This window comes from Panthera onca, chromosome E2 (assembly GCF_046562875.1).
Source record: "Panthera onca isolate mPanOnc1 chromosome E2, mPanOnc1 haplotype 2, whole genome shotgun sequence".
NCBI classification, from domain to species: domain Eukaryota; kingdom Metazoa; phylum Chordata; class Mammalia; order Carnivora; family Felidae; genus Panthera; species Panthera onca.
In genome coordinates this window covers 43,881,252-43,900,256 of record NC_138353.1, presented here as the reverse complement: position 1 = coordinate 43,900,256, position 19,005 = coordinate 43,881,252, and the positions used below count along the sequence as shown (strand labels likewise).

At 44.0% G+C, this 19,005-nt stretch overlaps 1 protein-coding gene across 1 annotated transcript in view; it reads right to left on the bottom strand.

The window, feature by feature from the left end:
• Positions 1–19,005, bottom strand: part of CDH1 (cadherin 1) — an 83,417-nt gene that overhangs the window by 14,420 nt on the left and 49,992 nt on the right. Inside the window, exons 3-10 of the mRNA XM_060650334.2 lie at positions 10,455–10,672; positions 8,675–8,818; positions 8,420–8,575; positions 7,517–7,661; positions 5,996–6,171; positions 5,607–5,735; positions 3,416–3,598; positions 1,881–2,125 (exon numbers count right to left, since the gene is read on the bottom strand). Coding sequence (XP_060506317.1) covers positions 1,881–2,125; positions 3,416–3,598; positions 5,607–5,735; positions 5,996–6,171; positions 7,517–7,661; positions 8,420–8,575; positions 8,675–8,818; positions 10,455–10,672 — 1,396 coding nt within the window. The remainder of the gene's footprint in view (positions 1–1,880; positions 2,126–3,415; positions 3,599–5,606; positions 5,736–5,995; positions 6,172–7,516; positions 7,662–8,419; positions 8,576–8,674; positions 8,819–10,454; positions 10,673–19,005) is intronic.

Here is a 19,005-nt window from a genome sequence, read left to right as displayed (position 1 = left end):
AAGATTTTTCCTGTAAATATCTTAGCATGTATCCTATATAGATAAGGTTTTAAAATTTTTTTTAATTTAATGTTTATTTTTGAGAGAGAGAGAGAGAGAGAGAGAGAGAGAGAGAGAGAACCAGTGGGAGAGGGGCAGAAAGGGATGGGGACAGAGGATCCAAAGCAAGTTCTGTACCAACAGCAGAGAGATCCAATGCGGGAGTCTAACTCATGAACCATGAGATCATGACCTGAAGTGAAGTCAGCCACTTACCCAACTGAGCCACCCAGGTGCCCCACATAAATAAGGAAATTAGAAAAAAATAAAACATAATCGTAATGCCACCAACACATCTAATAAAAACAGTTAATAATTACTTACTGTCATCTAATGCCACGTCCATGCTCAAATTTCTCTGACTGACTCAAAGGTATCTTTTATAGTTGGAGTGTTGAATCTATCTTCAAGTTGTAGTCTACATATTACAATTGGTTCATTTGCCTCTTAATACTCTTTTGATCTACAGCAGTCCTCCCTGCCCTTTTGCCACTTATTCCAGTGTCATTTGTCATATAGTTCCCACATTCTGCATTTGGCCAGATTTGTGGCATTTGTTTCTTCATTCTCTGCATTTCTGCAAAATCAGATTCTAACGCTTAACTAGGTTTTGCCTCAACTTTAGTTTACTCCAAAAAAAAATATTTCCATAGTGACGTTGTGTGCATGCTACTGAATCATACATATCAATTGGTACATTATGTTATATTGTCCTTACTTTTTTTTTTTTTTTTTTAAGTAAATGTTAAATACAATCAGAAGGTTTGGGTGTTATCAGCCTGGTTCCTTCATTTAAAAATTCCCCATCACCCTTGACCTAATGACTCAGTGCTAGCAGCCTTTAAGATCTCTACCTGCACCTTTTATATAGCTCCCCCGATACAGGGCACATGTGTGGTCCAAAGGTATTCAGGAGCCCTTTCTTTCACTTAGGACAGAATCAGCACTTCCCAAACTAACCACTGAGGCTGAAATCACACTTAAACTCTGTTTGAACTTCAACTTGAACCAGTCAAAAGCACTGATGCTAAAACGCAAACACCCCACCAAACAAGAACACACTCGATTACTATGCAAGACGCTATTCTGGATTTGTATGTTTTTCTCTAAATAGTTGAGAGCCTGGGGCACCTGGCTGGCTCAATTGAAAGACCATGTGACTCTTGATCTCCGAGTCATGAGTTCAAGATTGAGGGTAGAGATCACTTAAATAAACTTTAAAAGAAGATAGTTCAGGTGTCGTGACAGTTTCCCCTAAAGTACATGTTAACAGGTAGGAACCTCCCTCTCCAAGAAGAGGAAGTGGGCACATTGGCGGAGGCCCGTTACTTCTTGGAAATCATGGTATTACTAACAAGACACATGTGTTCTCTTTGGATTTGTATTCTCATAGTTTTTTCCTAGTCAAATCCAGCCCTCAAAAAATTAAGAACATTCTTTATCATACATGGTTGTGGGGTGTTGTTGTTGGTTGGCAGGTGTGGTTTCAACATCTGTGGGTGTGATTTAGATTATGGCGTGACTTCAAGTTTAAAAGGAGAAGAAATACTGAGCTACTTCTAACACAACATCATGTATGTAAATTAAAACCACATTCTTAGTACACTGCATGAACTTGCAAACAGGAAGCAACAGTAAATCGGGAATGGCTGGCTATGGAGGGAACGGAACAAGTGTGGAGAATGAGAGTAAAATGGAATTAGAAAAAAACGGGGGGGGGGGGGGGGGGACACGACTTGCACAGACCGATGATGGTAAAATGCTATGAACAAAGTGTTTTATACACACACATACACTCATACTCAATTGTTGCAAGTCTGTTAAAAAATCCTCACACTTACGTTATCCTCTGTTCCATAAACTGGTCCGGATCCTCAGCAGTGTAGGACGTGATTTCCAGGCCCACACCAAAGTCTTCAGGTATGTGCACTTCCTTTTGGAGAGGCACAAAGATGGGGGCTTCGTTCACATCCTCCACGTCCACGGTGACTGTGGCTGTGGAGGTGGAGAGAATGACCTCAAACGGGGACACATTCTCCACGGCCACATACAGAATGTATTGTCGCTTGGTCTCAAAATCCAAGCCCTAAGGAGCAAAAAAAAAAAAAAAAAAAAAAAGAAAAAGAAAAAGAAAAAAAAAGAGTTCAAAAATACATTTTATGTTACTTAAAAAAATAAATAAAATTAAGTCCTTAACTATTGCTTTTGGTTAGCAGTATCCTAGGGGTTCTCAAATCTAGCTAATCTAGTTAATTAGGAAGAATTAACTTGAGAACTTTTTAAGAAAATGGAGACCTGCACTCTAACCCAGTAAATAGCAGTCTCTGAGGGTGGGGCCCAGACATGCGTAGTTTTGAAAAGCTCCCAATGACTACCATGCAATCATAATAAAGATGAGAACCCTAGGAGAAGAATAAAAACAAACTACGGGACACGTCAAACAGCAAACCCCAGTGAACAAACACTAGCACATTAAGTCATTCATTATTCAAGTCCAGTAAGAATGTTCTCATCCCATGTGACATGCCATCCATGTGACAGCAGATGGACAGAAGACCCTGCTTGTCCACCTCAATGACCTCAATTAAGTTTACTGTCAACATGCAGTTCAGATCAGTCAGCAACAAGGTCAAAGCCCAGCTGGGTCATATCCTAGCTGTGTGATCCAGGCAACTTAACTTCTGGGTCTGTTTCTACATCTAAATATGTAGGAAAAGGAATACTTCATGGAGTTGCTGTAAGGAAAAAACTGGGAACTGTGATGAAGGACTTTGTCTATGGTAGGGACTCATTTTACTAGTTTCTTTCTTTTGTTGGTAGCATAGACAATGTTGACATTGGATGGTTAGGGGGAGATAAGATTATGTAGTAAGTAATGCATAAAGTAATAATGCAGAATGGTCTGCTCACTTGCTCAAGAGGAAGTCAAAGCCTTGGGGCTGATTCAGGGATCCATTAACTCTGAGTAATCTCAACAAGTAAATCACCCAACTTCCTAAGTCTTCAGGTTTCCAAAACATTTCTCAAAAAGTCATTTGTCCCACTTCTAAAATAATCCAGCAAAATGGCAGAGACCAGTAAACTATTTTCCTTTTTATTTGCAAAATGGATATGGAGGGGAGGAGTAGATAAATGTTTAAGGGAGCAAGCCTTTTAAAACACACGGTATTTTCTTTCTCTTCAACCTCAAGGAGCTTCCTGAGTCTCACATGTGCTGGAATAGTCACTGCAAATCCCAAATGGTCCAACAGATCCTGGGAAAGCCTCCCAGCCTTACCCCACCAATGCCATGCTACTTCTACTTCTGAGAAGACACCAGTGGACAGGGGAGTTTCCAAGAGGTCAGTTTCTGCATCTTGCCAGGCACCATACAAACCTTAGCTGTTTTCAAAATGCCATCGTTGGTTACTGGGTCTGTGGTGACAACAAACTGGTCATCCTTATTGTTCAATATGGTGTACACGGCCTGCCACGCTGGGGTATTTGGGACATCGGCGTCAGTCACTTTGAGTAAGGTGATTTCGACATTAGCTTCGTTCTCAGGCACCTGCCCCTGGTACTACAGAGCAAAGGAGAAAATGGACCACTTATGACATCCTGAGACCCAATAGATGAGCCAGGGCCTAGAGGGCTAAAGCAGTCCTTTCTGAGCCCAAGATTCAAGGAGAAGAGTCTTGGAGGAAATGCCCACTCCATCAGTAGAGCCTCTATTTCTTATTGGTGGAGCAGCCAATACTACTCAAGGAACATCATCCTTCATGACTACCTGAAGAAGCTTTTTAAGGACCTGGCTACCTGAGCCCCTCACAGCACACTCTGACCCAGTTGATGACTATGCTCTTAATCAAATTCAAGACACGGTGGCTTATCCATTACTCTCCTCTTCCTATCATTCCCAGTGGTACCAATAATTTTCTTACAACAAAAGTCTGGTCAGTAGAGTCCTCTGCTTAAAACCTTTGATGACATCTCCTTGCACTCAGGATAAATTCTAACATTCTTACCTCAGTCTACAAGGTCGTGCAGGACCCAACCTCATTTAGTTCACTACACTGACTGGTTTTCAGTTCTTGCTATGCATCAAGCTTTTCAATGATTCAGAGCATGTTGCATATGCTGCTCCCTCTGCCTGGAGCACTCTTCCATTGTCCCCTGTCCCGCGTTGGCCAACCTCCTGTCAAATCTTACTATAAATGTTACTCACAATGCCTAGGTTAGGGTGGCAGACACTGCTAATTGAATACTAATATCCATTCACCCCTTCTTCGCGAAATATATTGTTGGAGGCAGCAAAGTGCCCAGACAATGTATTTTACTTCCAGACATCCTCGAAGACTGCAGTTGCTAAGAAGTAAATGGAACTTGTATGGGTCTGCACAGAAATAAGAGGACTTCACTTAGCAGCAATGCCTTGTGCTCCCCGTGGCCTTGCTTCCTTCCTGAACGAAGCACAGACATAGCTGGAGGGCTAGCAGCCATTTGGGGCCATAAGGGGACACCGAGGATGGAAGCTATGCACCAAGGATGGTGGCAAAGTAAGGCAAAAGAGGTTTCATTGACAGCACAGATAATCTAGCTCCGGGCTTTTTGTGACACTAGAGAGTTTACCCTATTTGTTTAGGACGTAAGAGTCAAGTCTCTGTTATTAACCACTGAGCTGATTTCTAATTAATGTATTAAGACTCAAGGTTCTGGGGTGCCTGGGTGGCTCAGTCAGTTAAGCATCCGACTTGGGCTCAGGTCATGATACTGTGGTTCATGAGTTCAAACCCCATGGCGGGCTTCTGTGCTGACAGCTCAGAGCCCAGAACCTGCTTTGGATTCTGTGTCTCCCTCTCTCTCTGTTCCTCCCCACTCGTACTCTCTCTCTCTCTCTCTCAAAAATAAATAAAGATTAAAAAAAGAAAAGAATAGAAAGAAAATATTTGTTCAATGAATAAACAAAACCTGGTAGGACTTGTGACCAAGATACCCAAAATGAAAACATGAATTCAACAGGTGCCCCCTCCCTTTTTTCTTTTTTAAAGTAATCTCTATACCCAACATGGGGATCAAACTCACAACCCTCAGATCAAGAGTCACATTTTCTGTGGTGCCTGGGTGGCTGAGTCAGTTAAGCTTCCAACTTCGGCTCAGGTCATGATTTCACAGTGAAGTTCAAGCCCCACGTGGGGCTCTGTGCTGACAGCTCAGGGCCTGGAGCCTGCTTTGGATTCTTTGTCTTCCTCTCTCTCTGCTCCCCACCAACCCCCCCCCCCCCCACCAGCCATGCTCTGTCATATCTCTCTCTCTCAAAAATAAATAAAAGCATCAAAAAAATATTAAAAAAATTATAAAAGAGTCACATTCTCCACTGACTGTGCCAGCCAGGCACCTCAGGTGCCATTTATAATTTCACAAACGTGTGTCAATAGGGCCCAGGCTGATGATGGCAGGGACAACTGCCACCCCAATCTGCTTGCTTTCTGAAGTTCAGTAGTCTAGGGAAAGCTGTCAAAGGCTTCACCCATGAGCACTGTGAAACAACAGAGGACCTTTCTTTGAAAACCGAGGGGCTGCAAAATTACCGTGGTTGGTTCAAAGATGGGAGGGTTATCGTTGATGTCAGTGACCGTGATCACGGCTGTTGCGGTTGTACTTAAACCTTCGCCTTGCAGGTCAGCAGCCTGAACCACCAGGGTGTACATGGGGACACTCTGCAGAGATCAAACACATTGGAGTCAGGACCCAGAACCATATCAGGCCCAGCCCAGCCCAGAGCATCAAAACACTTTATCATTTGCTTGAATGCTAGCCTGCCTTCTAGGTATAAAACCTCTACACAGATGTTTAGATGCAAAGCTCAGACCATAACATGCTACATGGCAACTGGCCTCTGCCGAGTTTTGCACGGTCCACGTGATCTAGCTGATGTCTATTTGCCCTCAACCCCCTCTATATCCTCTTGACCCCTGACCTCCCGGTCCAGCCCGGTGGTGACCACACTGATGACTCCTGTGTCCCTATTGATGGTGAACATTGTGCTCTGAGGCAGTGGGGGCTCTTGGGAGAGGATGGTGTACGCGATGGCGGCATTGTAGGTATTCTCGTCGTCATCTGCATCTGTGGCCGTGACCTGCATCACAGAAGTTCCTGGAAGTGCCAAACGAGAGGAAGATTCAGTTAAGCTGCACTTTGGATTTTGGCCAACATTGCTCAGCTCAATTCTGTCCAGAATGTTCCAGGAGGAGCCTAGGGTTGGTACCGTGTCATGGCTCTCCATTTTCTAATTTCCAAAATTCTTACCAGTGCGGGGGGGAGGGTTGACAGCATCCCACCAAATGAGCAGTGTTCCAAGGACTCAGCTTTTCCACAAGATACTTTGGATTGGGCTGGAGGGGAGGGCTACGGGGAATAAGTAACCTTAAACTGAAACAGTGCCATGACTCTCAAACAGAGTGAATGAGGTGAAAACTAGGAAAAATCCCACAAATTTCCGACGTGGCTTATAAGTCACGGCTTCACCAGAGAGGATGGTCACTTGAGATCACTGCCTTCAAGGTAGAAGAGAATACTTATAGCACCTGTGACTGACAAAGGACTAGTGCTGATCACATCAAAAAAAATTCTTTAGGGATCACTAGGAAAAGGAAAAAAATAGCCCAAGGGGGAAAAAAAAGAGCAAAAGACGAAGAAAGAAGTCATAAGAAACCCAAAGGGCCGGCAAACACAGAAAATGCTTAGCCCATTAATAAAGCAGAAAAATGCAATTTAAAATTGTATGGAGATACCACCACACAGTCAACAGAGCTGAAAAGTCTAAAATTCCAGGATATATATGTTGCTGATGGGAGTGTAAACTGGTCCAACCCCTTTGGAAAACAGCTTGTCAGCAAGTATCACACTGAACAGGCACATACAATACAACTGAGCCATCTACCATTATGGATTTATACCCTAGAGAAAGTCTTGCACGTTTCCATCAGGAGATATATGCAAAGAAATACTACATGACAATGAGAATGAATGGACTTGGACTGCTATAGGCACCAACACAAACAACCGTATGTACATAAAGCTAAACGAGAGAAGCATGTCACAGAAATACATGTAGAGTGTGGTTCCCTGTACATAAAGTTTGAAAACATGCAAAACAAACAAGAGCTTATATAGAGATAAATATACACACAGTGAAATAGACAAATGAAAGCAAAGGAATGATTACCACAAAAGTCAGGGCAGCGGTTACCTTTACAGGGAACAGAAAAGAATCTGGTCATGAATGGCATGCATCTGTTTCTTAATCAGGAAAGGTTCTTAAACTGCTATTTTATAATACACATTTCTGTAGAAAGGATGTTTTATACACATGGTGCAAGCTTCTAAAGAAGTTCTATCGCTATGAAGGGCCTGACCCCAAACACCAGCCCCAACACTCTTAAGTCCAAAGAATCTAAGCGTCTTTCTGGGAACTATGCGCCTTATGTATTGGCCATACCTGGAAGAGCACTTTCCATGACAGAACCTTCAAAAACCTGCTGGGTGAACTCCGGCTTGTTGTCATTCTGATCTGTCACCGTAATCACAATCTCCATTGGGTCTTCGACTGCATGCCCATTTGAAGACACAGCATGAGAGTACAGCTGAAACAGCCAAGTGAAGGTTACATGGGTCCCAACCAGGGGGAAGAAAGGGAAGGAGTCATGTGACCGGCCTCCATCCCCCTCCCACTCTCCAAGACCCAAGGAAGGACACCCTAGCAGAGAACTTTTCTCGGACATGTGCTGCTGCTTCAGTGGTGTCATGACAATGTTTGAGGTCATGATATGTAAAGATTCATGGGCTGGAGAACACAGCTACCAGGTCAGAGCTCCCATTTCCCATAGGAGGGGCTAGGGAGCCAGGCCTAGGGGAAAACAGTAGAACCCTAAAACACTCTGATTCGTTCCCAGCCGGCTAATGTTTGCTCTGACTGCTCCAGTCTAGTGTCTCCCCAGATTTTTCTACATTTGGCCTCAATGCATTACCCTTCAGCTCTCCAAGCTTACTCTGATACCAAGGTCTAAGAATGGCTTTTGCTCCCCAATGTCATCACTGGCCTCTTCCTCTGGGTCAGGGACTTTTGGCCCCAAGAGTAAGTTGCTACCTTGGGTCTTAACTCATGCATAAGGACTCTCCTCTCTTTATTCCTAACAAAGAAAATATTAATGCTCCCCTCCCCTTCCCCCCCCCCCCAATTTTTCCCCAGCTCTCCTGTCATCTCCCTTTATTAACAGGTACAGAGCTATCAAATTAAGCCTCACATGTCCAGAGCATCTCATCTAGGGATCCAACATGGGTCGACCAAAAAATTTTGGGAGGTTATGACCCCATTGTTAACAGGCTTCTGAGAGATACTCACAATGTACTTGGCAATTTGTTCTCTATCCAGAGGCTCCGTCACTTTCAGCCATCCTGTTTCTCTTTCAATAATAAACACACCAACAGGAGGTGTGTCAGCCCCTTGGCCAGTGATGCTGTAGAAAACCTTGATTTCTTTGTCCCTGTTAGATTTGATCTGAAGACCAAACAGAAAGAAACAGCATTATCCCTTTTTCTTCTTAGTCCTTCTCTGACAAATTGCTCCCAGAGAAGCAAAGAACTTCCTGCTCTCTACCTGAACCAGATTTTTAGGGAATGGGCCTTTCTCATTTTCTGGGCAGCTGATAGGAGGGATAACCCAGTCTCTCTTCTGTCTTCTAAGACCATGCTGGGAGTTGGGAAATGTGAGCACTTCTGTCTGGGTTTCGGAGAGAGTGTCCTAAAAGGAAAGGAGATGAAGAACAAAATCAGGTAATTCGGGAGAAATAATACAGGCCCAACAGTTCCACCTACCCAGCCAGCATCTCCAGCATTCTGAGGGCAGTCGATGATTTTAACTTAATAACAAAACACAACCCAATGAACCTCTCTGCCATATAATAAAGATGGCATTCTCTTTTGATCCTTCTCATGTCCAGAGTTCAAGTAATCAGTATGCATACACAACTATACATTTGAGAGTTTGATATTATTTTGCAAGTTATTTCAAGCCTATATATATTATACCTGTTGTTTTTAAAAGAACATTACACTCTGATGATGTAATATCAGAGCTTATTCAACAACTGGATATTCAAGTGTTTCAATTTTCTTTTATGTTTTTCCTTGGGGTATAGGCCTCCAAAGTGGAGTTATCAGCCAAGATGAGGTAAGTTTTAGGAATTGGTGCTAAGAACTACTTTGTGATCAATACAAATTCTTTAACCTCATTGTGTTGTTTTATCTATTGAGTTTCCATTTGTTCTAACTAAAGCTGTTGGGATGGGAACCAAAAACGCCCTTTGAGATGCGTATTGAACAGTTTTCATGTGTGATAAAGATAGCTTTATGCACACACAGGGAAATAAGATAGTTGAAGATGGAAGGAAAGTTTCTTCCAAATTGTTTAAGTGCTTTAAAGTGATTAACCATAATACTGTAAAGGTTCCAGAGGACAATTCCATCTCCCACTCCCCACATACAAATGTGATTTAAGCACTATTTCCTGGCTTTTCAAATTTGTTTCAAAATGCACAAGACAGACATGAGATAAGAAATCCTTCCCAGTACTGCATTCCTGCATATTAGTTACTCACATACCCCATAACACACACACACTCTCTCTCTTTCCCTCCCTCCCTCCTTCTCTGCCCTGCCCCTGCTCACGCTGTCTCTCTCTCAAAATAAATAAAACTTAAAAAAAATGTTTCCCATTGAGTCTTCTCTTCCCCTCCCAAGACTCTCCCCACTAGAAACACAAAGAGTAAAATAAAATGATCAGAGGATTGATCTCCTGCTCATTCTCCCTCCAAGAAAAAGACAGTTAACAATTACTGAGTACTTACTGTATGCCTAGCACAGTTATATCGTTTCACATGTGTTAATTCAGGCACTCATTATTATCTGCATTTACAGATAAGGAATTTCAAGCACAGAGGGGTTAAGTAACTCTCCCATGTCTATTCAGGCAGTAAGTGGCAGGGCTATGATTCAGTCCCAGATAGTGTCCATGCTCTTACCCACTATTCTACGCTTCCCACAGAAAATACAGATATTCACACTGCGCCATCATTCCGGCTGATCCCTCCCCCCACCTACTCAAAAAAATTCCCAACGATTAGTTCAGTTAGACCAATGGTTCTCAACTAGAGGTGATTCTCCAACCCGGGGGGCATTGGCTGTCTGGAGACATTTTTGGTTATGACAGCTAGGGGCATGCTGCTGGTATCTATCTGGTGGGCTACAGCCAGGGATGCTGCTAAACATCACAACAGAAAACCATCCAGCCCCAAATGTGAATGGTGCCAAGGCTAGGGAACCTGCATTAGCCAGAGGACTAAAACAATGGTGAACTTCCAAGAAACGCTCCAACGTACGTGATGGCGGCGGTGATGGCGCACTGCTGCCTTCAGCGTAACTGTGGTGGACAGCTTCCTGCGGCTGGAGTCCCAGGCGTGGACGAGAAAACTCATCTCTGGTTTATGAAGCTGCAGAGGCCGTCTGACGCTAACCACACCATCGCTGCCCACTTTGATTCGCGTGTCATCAGAAAAATAGGCTGTCCTTGGTCGACCGGTGCATCCTTCAAAACTCACTGCAGGGCACATGTCACAGCGATTAGGAAATGGGGCAGATTAAAGACATGAGTGTTCCTTCTCTAAAAAGCAAACGTGGTTCACCCACCAAAAGCCTGACTCACTCAAAACAAGCCATCGTCTGGAGACAGAACAGCAAAGATACCAAAGCAGTCAATATTATCATCATGTTCTTCACAATTACAGGAAGACTGTTCATTGTGGTCTGATTTTCTTTCTTTTTTTTCTAAAATTTTTTTTAACGTTTATTTATTTTTGAGACAGAGGGAGACAGAGCATGAATGCGGGAGGGTCAGAGAGAGGGAGACACAGAATCTGAAGCAGGCACAGGCTCCGAGCTGTCAGCACAGAGCCTGATGCGGGGCTCGAACTCACGGACTGCGAGATCATGACCTGAGCCATCCAGGCGCCCCTGATTTTCTTTCTTATCTACTTGTAAACTACAAACAGTGACCTGTCTAGAAAGTAACTTCTTTTCAATAACAAAAGGGACCTCTCCTTCAGTTGGCTGTTGACAATATAAAAACAGACCGCTAAGATTACTGAGACAGAATGCTTGCTAAATCCAAAAGTTAGAGACTAGGGTACAGTGAGACATTGCAGAGTCTACATTTAAGTAGCAGGTGGGGTAAATGAGCCTGGGTGGCTCAGTTGGTTAAGCATCTGGTTAAGCATCTGACTCTTAACTTCAGCTCAGGTCATGCTCTCACAGTTCGTGGGATTGGGCCCTGAGTTGGGCTCTGCACTGACAGCATGAAGGCTGCTTGGGATTCATTCGTTCTCATTCTCATTCTCTCATTCTCTCTCTCTCTCCACCCCCCTCAAAATAAATAAAATAAACATTTTAAATAAATACATAAATGTTGACATTTCAAAACCAGTGGCAGACAATGAGAGAGGGACATGGCATGATGATAACGAGTATGGACTCTGGGGGTGGCCCCCTGGGTGGCTCAGCTGGTTAAGCATCCCACTCTTAATTTTGACTCAGGTCGTGATCCCAGGGTCATGGCATCAAGCTCTGGGTCAGGCTCTGAGCTGTGTGTGGAGCCTGCTTGAGACTCTCCCTCCCTCTATCTCTATCCCTCTCCCTCTTTCACACTCACTCTCTCTAAAGAATATGGACTCTGGAACAGGCTACCTGGTTCAAGTCCCAGCTCTGCTTATTATTAGCTCTGTGACCTTGGGCAAATTAATCTCCCTGTGCCTCAGTCTACCCATCTGTAGAATGAAGGCAATAAAAGCAACTACCTACAAGGGTTGATTTAAGTTTGTTTTTTTAACGTTTGTTTGTTTATTTATTTATTTATGAGACAGAGAGAGACAGAGCATGAACGGGGGAGGGTCAGAGAGAGAGGGAGACACAGAATCCAAAGCAGGCTCCAGGCTCCAAGCACAGAGCCCGACGCGGGGCTCGAACTCACAGACCGCAAGATCACGACCTGAGCCGAAGTTGGATGCCCAACTGACTGAGCCACCCAGGTGCCCCTAGGGTTGACTTAAGTTACATCTCTATGTGCTTGGCACATAATAAGCACTATATTAATGTCTGTCCAATTAAGTTTTTGAAAACAAATGTGACTTTGGTTAATCATTTATTCAACCCTCATGAGTATCCCACAGAAGACATTGATAACTGTAAATAGTTGTTGAGTGCTAACTCTATTTTTATTATCTCAGGCATAGAGAGGTAATACCTGCTTTCAATCTGATGCAGAAGAGAAACTGATCATTGTCAGGGGAGATAATGAAAGTTGCACAGGAAAGTCTTCAACCTGATCATACAGGGCAGCAAGACAAATGCAAAAGACAGGGAAGGACTACTTGGGTGGGGGAATGTTATGACCAATGACTTCCAAACTCTACTTAAAACTTCATAGCTATTAAGGTATTAAAACTTAAAGACCACCAATACCCAAAGGTGGTGACGCTGGTGGTGAAAAATGTCCTAAAGGGCTCATTCTACAGGTTTCCACCAAGCTCTATGCCAGAAGCTGTGCTGAGCTCTAAGGACAAACTTGTAGACAAGACAGACAAGGCACTGCTCCTCACTGAGCTTACACTGTTGTGGAAAACATGGACAAATACAGAAATCAATCATCTCAGGAAGTGATAAATGCTAGACAGAAAGGAATTAAAGAGAGCAATACAAGAGTGATCAGAGGAGAGGGGGATTCAGAAAGGTGTAACTATTACTGGATGATGAGAGCAAGCCTCTTGAGGTGGAGGTGGCTGAGCAGAGACCTGAAGGAGACAGTCTTGTCGAAACCTGTCTCAAGAGCCAGCTAGACACAGGGAACAGCTGATAAAGCAGCTCATTCTGGGAAATTCTCAAGGTGGCCTGTTTTCATCCCTTTCAAATACTCGCCCTTCATTTCTCTAGTGTAATTTTTACTTTGTCCAAATAGATCTTTTATAAAAACTCCTGCTCTTGAGCCTATTTTACAAGGCTAGACACCTCTACATTCATGAGGATCACGTCTCTGCCACAAAGTCCTAAGGCCACCCCTAATTCCTGGGCTGCAGTTTTCATTTTCTTCCACCAGGGGCCACCCTTGCAAATGTTTCTGAAGCCAATAGCCACACCCTTTCCAGAGAAAATAAGACCTGACTGGTGTGGGTGGGTGAACACCATGATCATTTCCATTTTGAAGATGAAGATATTCAGAAGATGAAGAAATCCAGGCTTGGAGAGCTTAAGAAAATTGTTTGACATCCTATACTTAGTGAAAGCAGAGCTGGGACTGGCCCTTACCCTGAGTTACTTAGTCTTATGACCGCGTTCCCTTGCCCTGAAGAGACTGTTAAGGCCCTGGTTTATTTTGCCCCCTAGCTAGAATCCAGGGATGACAGAAATCTGGGGCCACCTTGTACAAGTAACTGGGAGTCGCTATCCAGCCAAACAAAAAGATAGTTCACAGGAAGGGAACAGGGTCCTTCAAATAATCACCCACCCACCCCCCGTCCTCCAGGTTTATACAAAAAAAAAAAAAAAAAAAAAAAAAAAATCACAGCCATGGTCCCACCTCTACCCTCGCCTTATAGGCTGGTTCTATATCTACTATCTGTGACCAGATAATAAACCCAGATTCCACCATGTTCTTGCTGAGTGGCCTTAAACAATATGCTTAACCCCCCTGGGCCTGTTTTCTCTACTGGGACATGAAGGATACCACCATCGATGGAGCCTACCTCTTCAGGGTTTTTGTGAATATTAACCAAGACAGCAAATGTGACCACATTTTGAAAGTGAAAGAGCAGTGCGAGCAGTAGATAATGATTATTTTTTCTGTGCATTTGGGTAGACAAGCTAGAAGTATTTGCTAGAAGCCAAGTATGTGCTACATGAACAGGGGAACCAAAAATGAGAAGAACAAAGGCAAAGTCCTTGAAGGATGGGCAGACACTGCCTTTTAAGTCTAAAATAGGATCTCCATCTCAAACTAAATGTTTTTCAAATAACCTCCCCAGAACCCATCCCTGCAGAAGTAATGGGGTGATCTGAGGGGTGGGGTGGGGGGGGGAACCTGTCACAGAAACAAGGACAAGAGCTGCTCTGGTTTATGCATGGATTCAATTCCTTTCCCCAGCTGGCCCAAATCTGGGCAGTGAAAGTTGGGACAAGCAGGACTGGACTTGCCAAGGGCGGCAGCCTGAACATTTTTAAATGGTTCTGCAAATAACTTTGAGCCAGCTTAACCAGCTTGGGTCATCTTGTCTTAATGGTGGCTAAGCCCCACCCCTTGAGAAGTGACAAAGAAGTGTGCGCTGCTCCAACCTGAATTTCCAGGTGCTCATTAAGGCCCATTATCTTTCTGTGCAATCTGATCCTCTGGGCTGAGAAACCAGAAATTACAAGAAAGATGAGGGAATCTCCAGCTTCGGAAGGCTCCTTGCTTCAACCTTGACAAGGACCAGGCCATGTCTCAGAGCCACAGTGACCACTAATGGCAGCATGGGGGACTCAAACAAGAAAAAGAGAATCGGTCCATGAGGACAGGGTATATTTGAACGTTTCCACGATAAAAAATTAAACAAAAATAAACATAAAGCCAGCAAGGGATTAAGTAAGTGTTCTTTAAGTCAGGATGACCTCCTTTCCTAAAACTGGTCATTTGGTCATTTGGTCTAGAAACCAAAATCCCAGTGACAAGAGCCAAGAACCCAGGTGGCCATCTCTAGGTGTGGACATCTTTTCACTGCAATAACATCATCCCCACCACCACCAAAAACCACAGCCTCGACTAATAGCTTCAACTACCTTTTATCTACTATTCTGTTAATATTTTTACACACTTGTAGAACACTAAGTGTCAGGCTCCATTCTAACCACTTTACAAATATTAACTCACTCCATTCCAGAACTCTGAGGGTGGTACTACCAGTGTTTCCTTTTCACATGTGGGGAACAAACCCAGGCAAGCTGTGAGGCCCAGAGCTGGGACTGGAACCCAGGCCGTCTGAGAGTTCTTGCTCCTAACCACTCGGCCTCATGGTGTTCTCTACAAGCCAGACCCTTGCACTGTGCTCTTTGTGTTGTAATTCCTCCTCACCTTCTGCCACCCTTTGGGGTAGGGACCACTACCTCCGCTTTCTTTGTCCTCAATTATATGCTTGTGACTGGAGGGGCTGAGCTGTCTGGCTCCAAAGTGAGCATTCTTCACCACTGTTTCCATTTGCAAAATGGGGACATGCTTATCTAGCAATAATAAAAAGGAATATATATTAAGGAGAAAAAGTCTTTAAACATCCCCCAACAGTAGGCAACTCTACCCACCAGGAGCCTAATGGTAATTGTTGGATGGGAGGGGCAGATTCAAAGTGTGGTTGAAGTGGGGGCAGGGGGCGATTCTGATTTTTTTTTTAATGTTTATTCATTTTTGACAGGGAGAGAGACAGAGCATGAACAGGGGAAGGGCAGAGAGAGAGAGGGAGACACAGAATCTGAAACAGGCACAGGCTCCACGCTCTGAGCTGTCAGCACAGAGCCCGACACGGGGTTCGAGCTCACAGACTGCGAGATCACGACCTGAGCCGAAGTCGGATGCGCAACCGACCGAGCCACCCAGGAGCCCTGATTCTGGTTTTTTAAACATATTTTCCTTCTATATCTTTGTACATATTATATGGTGCATCAGAATTACAATGAATTCCTTTTAAAATGACGAAAAGAAAAGTGACTTTTAAAAAGCATTTTTAACACATTGTGACTTTTGCAGGCTATTTATCCTAAAAGTGCCCTATTTTCTAACTCACGTGGCACCAAGTAGTAGTTTTAATCAGAGGACCCTGGAAGAAGTGACTGAGGTTCAAATAAAAATTAAACCCGGGGCGCCTGGGTGGCGCAGTCGGTTAAGCGTCCGACTTCAGCCAGGTCACGATCTCGCGGTCCGTGAGTTCGAGCCCCGCGTCAGGCTCTGGGCTGATGGCTCGGAGCCTGGAGCCTGTTTCCGATTCTGTGTCTCCCTCTCTCTCTGCCCCTCCCCCGTTCATGCTCTGTCTCTCTCTGTCCCAAAAATAAAAAAAATAAAAAACGTTGAAAAAAAAAATTTAAAAAAAAAAAAAAAAAAATTAAACCCAAGTTCATGAAAAGCTTCTGGTCCAGGGCAGGGCTATGAGCACTGAGCAACATTCTTTGCTTGGAATTGCCACTGTGGCTCAAACAGTCCTGCTTTAAGGATTCCGTTTCTTCTTCCACCCCCACCCAGCCCCACAGCTGGAATGTGAGTGGGTGGAACCAGACAGTCTCAGAAGCCTTCATGTATTTCTGGGAGATGTTGAGATGTAAGGACAGGGACCTACAATCAAAGCCAGCTAACCATAGTTGAGTTATTTGCTAACTAGTGGGATAACCCAATCTCTCAGCGGCAACTACTTGAAAGCAGTGTTTTCCCCACACTATACACAAAGGCATGCATTATGGATTGTTTCTCTCTCATTGGAACGCATTTCCCACAGCCAACATCATAGAACCCTGCATTTAGATGTATTTCAAGGACCATTTGAACTTGAGCACTCAGCCTGAGGAAGACAAAGTCACACACACAAGATCAAGAGCCTCCTGAGGCCCCTGGAGCTGCCGGGGAGGGGTCATGTTGCCATTGCATATCTCCAAACCAAGGACTCTGGTTTCTACCTTAAATATTGAAGATACAAGACAAAAAGTTTAACCCGATGGATGAAAGAAATCCTAGGGAGACAGACATATTACCACTTCGCTAGGTAGGAGCCTCTTTTTGCTGGTTAGGCATGGTGTTTCTAACTCCAATCACAAAGCCGTAATTCTCCACGGACACCACAGCCTATAAAATTTCTTTCTAGGTTCCATTTTCTTTGATGCACTGGGTGATATTGGAACACTTTCCTTTGATGGGTGTCCATGAAATTACTCAACATTATGGGTTTACTAAGCACACACGCTCAGCAAGAAAAAAAAAATGCACGTTTAAAAAATGGGAAGAAGGGGCACCTGCGTGCCTCTGACGGTTGAGGGTCTGACTTCGGTTCAGGTCATGATCTCATGGTTTGTGGGTTCAAGCTCCATGTCAGGCTCTGTGCTGACAGCTCAGAGCCTGGAGCCCACTTTGGATTCTGTGTCTGGCTGTGTCTCCCTCAAAATTAAAATAAATATTAAATAAATAAAAATAAAAATAAATAACGGGAAGGAAAGGACTATCAGGCCTCTATTTGAGATTCAAGTTGTACCAAGTTGTACCAAGAAGACCATCGTCTACCAAGAAGACGATCTTCTTAGCCCCTAGACATCTCTGTATGTGTCCATTTGCTATAAAAGAACTAGCAACCCGATAGCCTTACTTGACACGCTGGCCATGGGTGGTAGGAATTTAGCAGCCTGGCTAATAAATGAGGAAACTGAAGTCTCAGTGGAGACACCTGGCTAAGCCACATAGCAGAAGAAGTGGTAGAACCTGTGGTCTGAGGCAGCTTCAGGACTTAACCACCTTAGTATCAGTAAGCTATGCGTCAACTAGTTCCTAGCTGAATGGAGAACAGCAAGTTCCCACAGGAGAACAGGACAGGTAGAGTAACAGTAATAACAGGAAAGTGTCCCCTGTCTCCATCTTCCCCTTATACACATATACTCCCTCTCTCTCCTTGAAGGAATGCTGTGCCTTGGAAATTCAGTCCCAGCGCCACAGAAAAACATAGGGACAGTCAGACAGCCAAGTGAAAGAGGAAGTTTTAAATTTCAGATCCACGAATGTGCTGCTGTGGGTCACACCATTACAGAGCTAAAATAAGTCGAAGTTCCTCTCATCGGTTAGCTTACACCTCAAACATTTTTCTGGGGAAGATAAACAGCGTGGACTCCCGGTGCACCAGCATGACTTACAGCCTGTGCCCATAAAACCTGAGTGGCAATCCTCCAGGAGTGCTGTCGGCTGGGGTGCCTGCACCCGCCCAACCTCCCGTGCTAACAGGCAGCTCCCATGGAATCTCAGGGGTGGGAAGTGTACTTTCATGAAATCTACCACGTTCTTACTACCGGCCTCTCGACACGACCTTGCCTGGAACAAATTATAAGTAGTCTCAGATGTGGTGTGTGTACATATACATACACACACGCAGACACGCGCACGCACACACACACACGCGTACACATACCATGGAATATTACTCAGCCATCAAAAGAAATCTTGCCATTTGCAACGATGTGTATGGAGTTAGAGTGTATTATGCGAAGTGAAGTAAGTCAGAGAAAGAAATACGGTGTGATTTAACTCATGTGGAATTTAAGAAATGAAACAGATGAACATAGGGGAAGGGAGAAAGAAAAAAGAGAGGAGGCAAACCACAAGAGACTGTCAATGATAGAGAAGTGAGGGTTGATGGAGGGAGGTGGGTGAGGGGTGGGGATTAAGACGGGCACTTGTTTGGGGTGCCTGGGTGGCTCAGTCGGTTAAGCGTCTGACTTCGGCTCAGGTCATGATCTCACGGTCCGTGGGTTCGAGCCCCGCGTCACGCTCTGTGCTGACAGCTCAGAGCCTGGATCCCGTTTCAGATTCTGTGTCTCCCTCTCTCTCTGCCCCTCCCCTGTTCATGCTCTGTCTCTCTCTGTCTCAAAAATAAATAAACGTTAAAAAATAAAAATTAAAAAAAAAAAAAAAAAGAAGGGCACTTGTGGTGAGCACTGGGTGTTACACTTAAGTGATTAATCACTAAATTCTACTCCTAAAACCAGTATTACACTATATGTTAACTAACTACAATGTAAATAAAAACTTGAAACAAATACAAACTGTAAAACTAAATAATAAATAAGTGGACTCTGTCTTTATTTATTTTTAAAGTGCAGGCTTAGGGAGGCGGG